At 36.4% G+C, this 12,894-nt stretch overlaps 1 protein-coding gene across 2 annotated transcripts in view; it reads right to left on the bottom strand.

Annotated features, from left to right (window-relative positions):
* Positions 1-12,894, bottom strand: part of LOC105493521 (potassium channel tetramerization domain containing 3) — a 57,268-nt gene that overhangs the window by 17,717 nt on the left and 26,657 nt on the right. For both annotated transcript variants that reach the window (XM_011761220.2, XM_011761221.3), the window contains 3 exons: positions 8,232-8,347; positions 1,626-1,713; positions 1,379-1,495 (listed from right to left, as the gene is read on the bottom strand). In XM_011761220.2, coding sequence (XP_011759522.2) covers positions 1,379-1,495; positions 1,626-1,713; positions 8,232-8,347 — 321 coding nt within the window. The remainder of the gene's footprint in view (positions 1-1,378; positions 1,496-1,625; positions 1,714-8,231; positions 8,348-12,894) is intronic.

The raw sequence follows: 12,894 nt of genomic DNA, 5'->3' as shown, positions 1-12,894 counted from the left end.
AGCATTATATATAAATACTATATATATAAATACTATTGAAGTTTCAAAACACGGTGCTAGGGAATAAACATACCCATTACATTGCTTCCATCATACTTACAATATGTTGTTTCCTCTAATCATCTAAGGTTCAGCAGTGTCTTTTCTTTTCTTTTTCTAAAAAAGTGCCCAGTCCCCATCGTAAATTTAGATAGGAAAAATTTCAGCGACCTATACTCTTAAAAGCTTCACAGATAGAGAACCTCTTAGCTTTACTAGCTGTTCTAGTTTTACTAACTGATTCATCTGAAAATACCTGAATCAAAGGAAAAAAAGTATGTCATGAAAAACACTTCCTATAACCAGAAGATGACTCCATTTTTCATGTCTTAAAATCCCCGTCACAACAAAAGAAGTGCTTTGATTTGTAAAACTTTCCCAGTTTTATGCCTGCTTTTTAACTAGATTAAAAAAAAAAAAATCCACATCTCATTCTAGAGCAGGGGTTGGCACATTTTCTGTAAAGGGCCAAGTAGTAAACATTGTAAACTCTGCATGCCACACTGTCTCTGTCACAACCTCTCAATTCTGTCATTGTGGCAGAAAAGCAGCCAAAGACAGCTGGTGTCAAAAAGAGTCAGCTTGGCTAGAAATCCATGGTTTACCAAACCCTATTTCTAGAGCAATACAATTTAAGTCCTACTATGGTTTCAGTCAAATTCATGGGTATACTCTTGAATATTTCTTTCATACTAAAAATTATGGTTTCCTTTGTTAATTTAAATAAAATGATGACTTACATAAGCAGCACATCCAAACCTAGTAGTATTATTGGATATATATTAATGTTTATTAGAACTCCTTTCATTATAGGTAAATTTTAAATTTCCCATTTGTGTTTATCTCTTACTCCTTTATAGAACTAGTCTGTTACTTTCACTGCAATGGCCTCTAAAATGCACTGAAAGTTATAAAACACCTTTTTTCTACAGCTTAAATTTTTAAATTCCCAAGAAAATAAGCTTAGTTTCCAGTAGTAGTCTAAGAACTTTTTATTTTTTAAAAAGTTCCTAATTTTGAAGTGAAAAATTAGTTATTTTAATAGGAAGATAAATGTGCAGATTTGTTTTTGTAATTTCAGCTAATATTATAATCATATGGCTTAACAAATGCAATTCAGCATAAGTTCCAATTTTCCACCTCAAATTATGTTTGTTTACTAGTCATGTTTGACTTCAGTATGAAACTTAATACAAATTTTAGACTTAGTAGAGATGAAATCCTTAGCACTGCAGTTCTCAAAAAGAAAGATACCAGTTTAATTTGACCTAGTCACACAATAAATTAATGAATAAAAAGATAAAAAGTCAAGAATGTATAAAATTGGCCATGTACTAACTTGTTTTGGGTGTGAGGTAAACACTCAGAGCAGTAATAGCATCATTTGAAGGATCATGATACAGTTCAGTTACAAGAAGATCATTATCTTTCATTCGCAAGGGGAACTTCTGCATATCTAAAACATAACAAATTTAAACAGCATTAAAATAAACAGCATATCTATTTAAAACTGATAGGTAATGTTTTCTTGTTCTCATTTAAAAAATTGCATTAAGCAGGAGCATTTTAAGGGACTGTACACTTACCTATGTAATATATTGATCCATTGTTACATCCCAGCAGAAGGAATGATCCAGCAGTGTCATAACTAGTTATAGGAACAACATCTTGAACCTGATGTAGTAAGAGTATTATTAGATGTTAGATAGTAAGTATAATTTCTGTTTTCTGGTCAATTTCCTCAAAACTTTGATTCTTCTGGTAAAGAGGCAACCAACATCCAATTTTAGTAAGGCTTAGGAAATAAACTTTCTATAGGTGCATGCATGCACACACATATACACAAACATGCTATAGAGGAGAACCCACCAATATACTTCCTTCAAAATATTTTTTTTTAATTGTATTTCCCACAGCAGTACTTTCCTTTCTCAATTTCGATGGGTTGTCTCCTCTTTTTTTGCATGTGATCACTAGATCGCAGCCCACTGGAACTGAAAGGCCAAGTCTGACCAGCTCCCTCTCTTTTCCCCTTCTCATACAAGAGATTAAACGACCTGTCCAAAGTCACACAGTAAGCAAGTGATAGAATTAGAACTAGTAAACAAAGCAACTGATTTCCAGAAAGTACTTGCTCCCTTGATAATTTATTATTTATCTGAAAAGGTGGTATTCTCTATTTTTCATTCTCCTTATTAAAGATTACTTGTTTTCTAGGAAATGGCAAGGCAAACAAAGTCTCATATGCATTTATTTTTTTTAAAGTATAGGAATTAAAAAATTAGTTTTTCCAGGAAAATCAATCTAGTTTACAAATTAATACCTTTCCATATTTGCGCTAAAAGAAACAGCAAAGGGCTTGAGTTTTACCACAAAACAAAACAAAAAGCGAACAAACAAAAACCATAAAAAGTGTGGGCGTGCTGGCTCATGCCTGTAATCCGAGCACTTTGGGAGGCCGAAGCGGGCAGATCGCCAGAGGTCGGGAGTTCAAAATCAGCCTAGTTAACATAGTGAAACCCCGTCTCTACTAAATATACAAAATTAGCTGGGTGTAGTGGCGCACGCCAGTAATCTCATCTACTCGGGAGGCTGAGGCAGAAGAATCACTCGAACCCGGGACGCAGAGGTTGTGGTGAGCCGGGATCATGCCACTGCATTCCAGCCTGGGCAACAGAGTGAGACTTGGTCTCCAAATTAAAAAAAAAAAGTGTTTGCTAGGATAGTTGCAATACTATTTTAGTAGAGTACTATTCTACTCTTCATCAAAATTAATCTTTCCTGTTTACAGCCAGGCCAGAGATGCCTATTAAGCTTCTTCATAGATGACACTTAAATGAATTATTAGACACCAAGTTTTGCTTCCAAGTCTAAAAAACTTCCAATAATTTAAAAGTTAAAAATGTTAAGGGACTTTTACTTTTCATATACTATATCTCGTTTTCATTTGAAAAGTTAAAATCTAAACATTATCTGCTTAACATTTAAGTACTTTTTATGTACCACATATTATCCAAGAGAACAAACACTGAACTAGAGATAAGGGATGTGGGGTACCTCCTTGCTCTCTAGGAGCTGGTAAACTTGCGAGAAAGAAAAATAGCAATTATAGAATAGGCACTAGAATAGACTAAATACAATCAGAGGTGAGAGGGGAAGAATTGCCATCTCAATGCTGGTGGGTGAAGAGCAAATATCAAGGAAAGGTTCACAGAGGAAGTGAAGCTTGAACACTGAAGTCAACTATGAGTTAAGTAGGGCAAGGGGAAAGGGAATATCTGAAGAGCAAGTGAAAAAGCACAGAATCTAGTTTCATTCTAATTAAAAACAGGAATAACTAAAACTTGAAAATAATGCTTCCTCTAAGCTCTTCCTGATATAACCCTAATTTCTATATGTACCCTCTCAATGTCATGCAGTTATGAGTTACACTAGAAATATCTCAAAGAACTCAATTGTCATGCCCTATCCTGAGGTCAGGCTTTTAATTAAAGCCAACGCCAAAACATTTTATACCAGGTAAACATTAAGTACTTTTCAGTGATATCAGTAAAGATGTCTAAAGGATGGAGGGGAGACTGCTTTACACACCACTAACCAATTCTCTTACCCAAGTTAACTAAATCATCTTAGCTCTAGCACTAAAGGAAAGGGCTTAAACTCCTACCCCAGAATCTTCATGGCAGGAAAATGGGGACAGATAAGGCCATGAGATTCTTCTCCCTTTGGATACTTTTTTTTTTTTTTTCCAATGAAAGAGCAGGAGGAGCCTAGCACTTCCCAAGGCACAAAGGCAAACATTTTAACCATTTATTCTCTGGGAGGACGGGCTCTAGGATTAAAGCCTTGCTACTTCTTTTTCTGTAACCCTTAATCATGATCTGCTTTTCTTTCCATGTCTACCCTTCAATACAGCGAGAACAGAGAAAGCAGAGGATAAGCAGAATCACAGTGAGTTAGTAACTGCTGAGTTCCCTCCTAGCACAAGCAAGGAAGCAGCCACTGTATAGCCTCTTCTTTATCCTAACAACTTCATGGCAAGAATCCAAGAAACCATACTGATTAGTATGCATGGTTCAGTCATGTGGTCACAAATAAAATATGGAAGCGGATTTTTCTCTTATAAGGTAGCACACAGTGATTACCACTAATCTCTACATGTAAATTTAAATGTTTTACAGTTTTAAAATACCACTCTATCTTCCCATGTAAGGCCCCTAGAATCTTTTAACTATAATCTCTATACCTGTAAACTCATCAGTATTTTTTACAGGATGTTTTAACCTTCATCCATTAATTTTTAAATAATCACTTATCTAAATTTACCATTGTATTTACCACTTTCCAATTTCCTAATCACTGCTTAATGCATTCCATTTCTTCCCTTTCAAATACAAACAACCTTCTTCTCAAAAGGCATTTTTCTTTAGTAGTCCTTTCATTGAGGGTTATGAGTGAGAAATTCTCTCTGGAAAAAAAACCCTTCTCATTCAGGTAGTTTTGCTGTGTATAAAAACCTAGGTTGAAAGTTACTTTCTCTGCCATTTGGAGAATGCCCATAGTCTTCTTCTGGTGTCTACTAGTGGTGATGAGGAATCTGCTCAAAGTCTAATTACAGGCAAACTGTCACTATTCTGTGAATACTTTTTATCGTAATATATCTTTTATTACAGCACATTTAAACATTTAGGCTGCCAAGACTTGGTACATTTCTTTAATCAATAAATTCATGTCCTTTTTCATTGCTCCAAAATGTTAGCCGCTGTTATCTTTTCCAATATGGCTCCTCTACTCTGTTCCTACATGAAATACTTTCTCACTTTTTCCTCCTTTTTCATATTTTCTATCTCACTCTCTTGGCTTAACTGGAAATGATTTTCTCAGATGTGTCTGTCAATTTACTAATTTTCTTTTAGCTCTGCTTCTATTTAACCATTAAATAAATTAAAAAAAAATTTTCAATGATCTTTTAAATTTTAGTGTTTTATTTCCCTCCATTTTCTGATTTGTCCTATTCCTTCAATACAGCAGCTTTCTAATTGTTCCATTATTTCCAATTTGGGGACTGCAAATTTTTTATGTTTGATGACTTTTCATCATTTGTTTCCATGTGAAGTTTACAAGTTTTGGGAAGTTATTTTAGTAGAAATTACTTCTTCGATAGGATTCTTGTGTGCTCTCTTTCGTGAAAGTGTTCTAACTGGTGTCATGTCTGTATCTAGAAATGTAATTGGTTCTAAATCAGTTTCTCAAATTGGGGCTCTCATACAACAAAGGCAAGTCTTTGTGCTTCAATTCACTCCTAATTTGAATATGTTGGTTTCAATTTCTAATGGTTTACTCTTGCATCTCCATTTCCCATTCCAAGACACCAAACACACATCAAACTTTCTTGTTCCAAGACTATTGGGCAAACTTTTCCCAGTCCTCTCAGGGATTGAGAAACTTAAACCTTCAGATTTTTGTAGGAGGCTCAATTTCTACTGTCCCATGAAATCATGCCGGCTTTTGCTAAAATCCCAGATCCCAGAGCCTTTACTTTGGTATGTGGTACGCAAGTGTGTATAAACAAACTAGTCAATTAACATAATTTAATACATAGTATAAACAATATACATTGTTTCAATATTTGTATCTAATATTTCTCTATATAAATTTAGAATATCTAAATCTAAGTAAGAATCTCGTATTTCTTACTATAAATTCTGTAAGTAAGCAAACAGACCATACTTAAGAAAGCAGTCAAGGCATAATACTGAAAAGTCAATCCTCTCTCTCCCCAACAAAATGTGGGCCCAGGATTCCAATGCCTGCCTTATTCCTATTCCTAATATGCGGAGGTCTGTAAACCTATCACACACACACAAAAAGTTTGCTTCTAACATCAGTGCTACAGGTGCCTCACAACAGGAAAGAGAGAAGCTAAATTAAAAACAACTCCCAAATTCTTGTCCAGTCTAGTCCATCAGACCACAGAAATTCACTCTGAATTATTCTTCCCAGAACCAATATTTCCTCCCCAAACTCAGCCTCCACTGTGTACTTAGAGGCTAGGCTATCACTCAGATGGTACTATGGCTGAAGATCTCTATTTCTCAGAATACACATGAGTTATCTGATTCTTTAGGAAGTAAAGTACATAAAGCCTTTCCAGAGCTAACTTTCAAAGCTCTCTGCTTTGATATGAGAATGAAACATGTATAATCCATATTTCCAATACAAATCTAAATTTAAAATATCAACTTGGGAAATAGTGCCTAAAAATTGCTCTTATGCTATGTAACAGCCTAGGCTACCTACTTGACAATACCAATTAATTCCTTATTAATCTTCTTTTGTAACATAATTTTGGGTGTGTAGGCGGGGGGGGGTATGGAATTAAACAAAAAAATGGAAACAAGAAACAGAAACATTTCTTTAATTTTTTTTTTTTTTACTTTTATCTTACCTGAATCAGAGTCAATGCTTTTATAACATTTTCATTAATATTTTATTGAAACTGTCCTCATGATTTTGCAAAAAACTTTTAAGATTACATACAAACCTGCTTCATCTGACTCAAATACTTAAAATTAACCTTGATTATGTAACTAAAGAACTACATGGATCCCAGGTCTACTGCAAATATACTATTTATAATTTCTGCAGTACTTGACAATAGTCTTCAATGCCTTTCTCTTTACTCCTTCCTTACCCTTCTGTCACAGAGAAAGAAATGTATCCACTCCCTGTGGGGTCAACCTTTCTAGCTGTGCTATAGATTCCACATACACTCTTGACTTTTATGGGACCAGAAATAATCTCCATTCTTTCAATCTTCAGGTCCTTCCGGCAACTCTTCTCTCTAGCTACAAGTATGCTCAAGCCTGTCCTAACCTAGAGGAAAAATAAAGCACCAAATATCTTTTTTTTCAAACCAGCATTGCTCCTTAAGCCATCACTTTGATTCTCTGCTTTCCTTCACCACCAAACTTCTTGAAAGGTATTTGAATCTGCTGTCTCCTTTCTCTGATCTTTTACTTCCTCATTTCCTGCCATCTAGCTTTCTTCCACCAACACCTAACATATATATTTGAAAATGATATCTACTGCCAAAATTAATGTCATTTCTCAATCACGTCATGTTCTTTGGCTCTTCGTCGTCTATCCTGTCCCCTTAAATGCTAACGTTCCCCCAAAGTTCTAATTTGGATTTTGCTTTCTTTCTATATACCCACTCAATGGAAAATCTTATCAATTTTTTTATCACATAAATATTATGGACTCTAAAGATTTCTCACCTTTCTTCTTTCCTAAATTCCAAAGGAGTACTTCCAACTATATACCTAACATCTACCTTGAATAACCATAGGAATCTCAAAGTAAACGTATTAATCAATTTAACCATTCTTCACTTGACCCACCAGCCTATCTGCTTCTCTTCCCACGTTTCCTATCAATTCAAAATACTACCAGCTACTGGATTGTCAAACTAGAAACCCAAAATTAGAAATACATTTCTCTTTCTTCAATTTCCCACATCAATCAGATAGCAGACCTGTCATTTTAGGAAGGTCTATGAAATATTTTTCAAATGTACTCATCTTTGCCACCTCGACTACCACTGCCGTTAGTTGAAGTGCTCTGCTTCTCGATTGCTGTATTGCTGCAGTAGATTCCCTCCTGACCTCCAGTCCACCTTTCATTTTAGCAACCACTGTTACCTTTCTAAAACATGGATCTGCTTATGTCACTCCCTGCTTAAAGTCCTTAATTCTTCCTCTTTCCTTTAAGAATCAGGTATTAACCTTTTTAAAGTCTTACCTCTTTCTTACTCCTCTCAAGTACTTGAGAGTATTTAGCGTGCTATCATCTCTGAACAGATTATGGGTTTTCACACAGATCTGTGCTCCTGTTCAGGAAATAAAATTTGCCTGGACTACCATGCTCAAGGCATTGAACTTCGAACATTTAAAACAAATGGAGAAATGCCAAACCACAGTTTAAAAAACTCACTTATTTTCCAAAGTAACTTAAACTCTTGAAAATATGCTCAAATATGCATCTAGTAAAAAAATTGACCACTACATTCATTCAATATTTGTATAATCGAAACCAGAAACAATATGAATTCTACAAGGAAAAAAAATACATAATCAGCATACGTTTCAGAAATATTTTAACTTCTGTAATATGCTTTAGTTAAAACTAACCTGCCAGTGCTGAGTGACAGCATTCCACACTCCCACTTTCCCTGTATGACTCGTGGCCACCAACTGGTTACCAATAAAGAAGAGAGCATCTACAGGAACACCCAGGCTGAACACTCCTTAAATGACGATAAAAAATAAAAAGGTTAATCAGTCACCATTTTTATAATTAATCAAAACCTGGATTAAAAACATCTTAAAGGTGACAATTTAAACCTATTCTCATTACTACAAACTATGTGCTATACGTGTTTGGGGACCAGAAATAAGAAACTCACAAGCTCTTAAGCAGCTTACAGAACTACTAAAGCAAGGAAGAATCTGCTCCAAGCCATCTCACACTGCTCTAACACCTTATCCTGAAGCTTGGTTCCTAACTTCAGTTGATCATCAAAATAACCTGATTGACAGATTTAAAATAAACAAAACAAAACAAAAAGGATCCTGGGATCCATGCCAGACTCACTAAATCAGAAAACCTACTGTATTGTTACAAAATCCATAGGCGAGTTAGATGCAGCTTGTCCATAGACCCGATATTTAGGAACTAGTGATCTGAACACACAGACTTGGAAATCTCAACTATCCACAATGTGTCTAAATTCTGGAAATAAGTAAAAAGGAGAAAAAAGCAGCAAGAAGTCACACAATACTAAAAACAAACATTCGGGCCTTTTACTCAGAGCTTATTTTAAACCCCATGTTTTCCAGCACTGCAATCTCAATTTAATTAATTCAAAAGACACTACATTAGGCTTTAGGATTAAAAAACACAAGACGACGAGATGTTACTAAGAACTTACACTTTAGTAGAGAAAAAACTGCAACCAATTATAATTTGATATAACAATAACAGAAGGATGCACAGGGTACAATAGTATCTATGGGGTAAAAGAGGGCATGTAAAGGTGGTTGAAAATATATCTTAGAAAAGAAGCCATCTCAGTTGGAGTTTTTAAAGGTTAATAGGAGTCCATCTAATTGGGAGACTGAATAATGGCAAGCTCAGGGAATCTGGGCAAACAGAAGATAAGTGTAGGTGAGCGAGGTTGTAATGAGCACATATCACAATCAACAGCAAAAGACCCAACAATGCCTAAGCAGAGAATTCTAGGCTCACCCTGGTATGGCATATTGGCCTTATACAGTTGTCTCTCTTTAGCAGAGTACTGCACTAGGAGTCAGGAGAACCTGGGTTGGGATCCTGGCTCTCAGAGTACCTTTGTTTGCCACTTTTTTGGTTCTTATCTCAACTACAAAATAGGGTCTAAGCTAAATGTTTCAATGATCACTTGAGCTTAAAAATGTTATAACTGGCCAGGCACGATGGCTCACGTCTGTAATCCCAGCACTTTGGGAGGCCAGGGAGGGTGGATCACTTGAGGTCAGGAGTTCAAGACCAGCCTGGGCAACATAGTGAAACTCTATCTCTACCAAAAATACAAAAATTAGCTGGGTATGGTAGCACACGCCTGTAATCCCAGCTACTGGGGAGGCTATGGCAGGAGAATCACTTGCACCCAGAGGCAGAGGTTACAGTGAGCTGAGACCACACCAGTGCACTCCAGCCTGGGTGACAGAGCAACTCGGGAAAAAAAAAAAAAAAAAAAAAAAAAAAAAAAAAAATTTATAATCCAATTCTAGCATTTAAATAGCATTATCTTTTATTTGAAAAACACTTTATGGGAAATATATTTTTTATCTAATAATGCTGGGAAATAAGTCTCACCTCTAAAATACTCTTTTATATAGATCTTTGGCTGCTTCAAGTATCAGTTTATTTATTTTTAAAAAGTACCTGTGCCAATACAAACAACTTCGTCAGCATTTAGCTGAGAAAAAAATGCATGAAACCTTGAAGCACTCATGGGAAAAACAAAGCAACTGAATGCAATTATAACATGCTTTAAAAGAAAAGCCAGAAAGATTACTGATTTCTTTTGAATCTTATACTGGTGCTAGGTATTTTCTTTGTGTTCAGAACTGTATGATACAGAAGACTAGTGACAAATAACACCTTGAAAACTTTTAATCAGTCTTGTAAAAGCAAGGCATCTAGCAAGATGATACATGACAAAAAGAAACCAAAACAAAAAACTTGCTAAGTATTGCCAGAAATCTCTTTTATATAAACATTTTAATTATATGTATAAAATCCATATTTACACAAGCATGCACATGAAACACATTATCTCAGCCCAAAAAGCTAGAACAAAATAAAGTATAACACACACACACAAAGCTAAGTCCTTTGCCCATTTCTTAATTGGTTAAGAAATGAACCTGCCACTTCAAAGCATAAAGTCATCAGTTCACATTGTATATACAATTTTAGGGATTCTACATAATAGTACTTTACTGATGATAACAAACAATGTGAACATGTTTTAGAACATGTGAAGCCAACTATATTCAGTATCATGGGCTATGTGAAAGGCAGAAATGAAAACAGGAAAACCAACTAACATTGATTACTCCAGAGAAGGATGAGGTTCTGGGAAATCAAGAAAGACACTCTGAATGGTCTCATGAAATTTAAAATGTCACTCCCGCTTAGGCTCAACAATCCTGAGCACCAGTGACAGGGAAGACAACAGTATAAATAATGACCAGTTCCTGTTTAAGGGGCCCTCTTGGTAAAATATTGCTTATAGCGGCAACCCAGTAACTCTGTCTTATCTAAGTTATAATGAAGGGAGTTCAGCCTCTGGGAGAGCCCTATCACGGATATACCAACTCTAACAATTTTCTTTGGATAGTGTTGTCATGTTCTGAAGAACATCTGTTAACAACAAATGGCTTCTTTTACAGGGCATGAACAAATTACTACTGTACCAGCTCATAACATAGCTACCTATCACATTAGCCTTTGAACACCAAGCAAGTAATAAAATTTCCTTCACTTATTAGTATGTTACGAATAGCTACTTGAAAAAGGAAAAAGAAATCACAACTGGTTTAGCTTCTGTTTAGTTACCAACGTATTATAATTTCAAAATTGTTTATGTTACATTTCTTTTTTCTTAAAGTTGTTTGGGAAGACTTAAGCTGTCGACCATGATAGAATAAATGGCACCCGATTATTCTCCACTTCAAAACAGCAATAAGAACAACAACAAAAAATGGACAAAATACATGAAACAATTGTTTTTAGGTGTTGGACAACAGGCAGCAGGGGACCTGAGAGATGGAAACACACTGACAAGCCCCCACATTACCCCCGGCTTTCTGCATAAGAGTACTTTCTATCACAGCATAGCAAGGTGAGACCCAAGTGATATGGTTTGGTTCTGTGCCCCACCCAAATCTCATCTTGTAGCTCCCATAATTCCCAGGTGTTGTGAGAGGAACCTCATGGGAAATGACTGAATCATGGGGACGGGTCTTTCCTGTGTCGTTCTTGTGATAGGGAATGGATTGTCTCATAAGATCTGGTTTTAAAAACAGGAGTTTCTCTGCACAAGCTCTCTTTGCCTGCTGCCATCCACGTAAGATGTGACTTGCTCCTCCTTGCCTTCTGCCATGATTGTGAGGCCTCCCCAGCCTGTGGAACTGTAAGTCCAATTAAACCTCTTTCTTTTGTGAATTTCCCAGTCTTGGGTGTCTTTATCAGCAGTGTGAAAATGGACTAATACACCAAATAAAGAGAGATGATTTCCCTGAACTGAGGAGGCGAAGAACTTGAGGCTAGAATTTGTAGGTACAGCACAAGAAGGAAGGGAACCGTGCCACAGTGGGGAAGAGGTGGCATAAAAGTTGCATAAGTGTTTTCCTAAGACCCTGGCTAAGGCCAAATTGCACCTGGGCAGGGCAAGAATCTCCAAGGAAAGAAAGGCTGCTGGCCAGGCGCAGTGGCTCACACCTGTAATCTCAGCACTTTGGGAGGCCGAGGCAGGCGGATTACGAGGTCAAGAGATCGAGACCATCCAGTCAACATGGTGAAACCTGCCTCTACTAAAAATACAGAAATTAGCTGGGTGTGGTGGCACACGCCTGTAGTCTCAGCTACTTGGGAGGGAGGCTGAGACAGGAGAATCCCTTCAACCTGGGAGGCGGAGGTTGCAGTAAGCCAAGATCGCGCCACTGCACTCCAGCCTGGCAACAGAGCAAGACTCTGAGAAAAAAAAAAAAAAAAGAAGAAGGAAGAAAGAAAAGAAAAGAAAACAAAAAAGAAAAGAAAAGAAAAAAGAAAAGAAGGCAGGCAGGCAGCTTTAGGACTAAGAGGTAACTGGAGATATCAGATACCAGAGATCATATATGTGGGTAGATCGAGTAGTTCCAAATCAATATAAGTAGAGAGTTCTTGCTGAGCCCCTCAGGCATTCAGTTAAATAAGATTCCAGAAAAGCAACATCTTAAAAATAAGGACTACACCCTTGAAAAGGAGCCCTGCCCTAAAATTAAAAATAAAGCTAGAAGAGGCTACCTACCCCTAACAAAGTACTGAAACAAGCCTAACAGGTTCAAGATCCTTCAGTAATTTAATTGCCTGCCAGAACAAAGCTCACAACTTTTAAAGGAAGGCAACATGATTCATAACCCTACAAAATGTATCACACACACGTGTACAGCACATAATCAAAACTCTCTAGACATGTGAAACAGGAAAATGTGACCCAAAATAAAAACATGATAACCAGATATTGATATTAGCAGACAAAAACTT

The sequence above is a fragment of the Macaca nemestrina genome, chromosome 1 (genome assembly GCF_043159975.1).
Source record: "Macaca nemestrina isolate mMacNem1 chromosome 1, mMacNem.hap1, whole genome shotgun sequence".
Classification (NCBI taxonomy): domain Eukaryota; kingdom Metazoa; phylum Chordata; class Mammalia; order Primates; family Cercopithecidae; genus Macaca; species Macaca nemestrina.
This window is presented reverse-complemented; position numbering and strand designations above follow the sequence as displayed.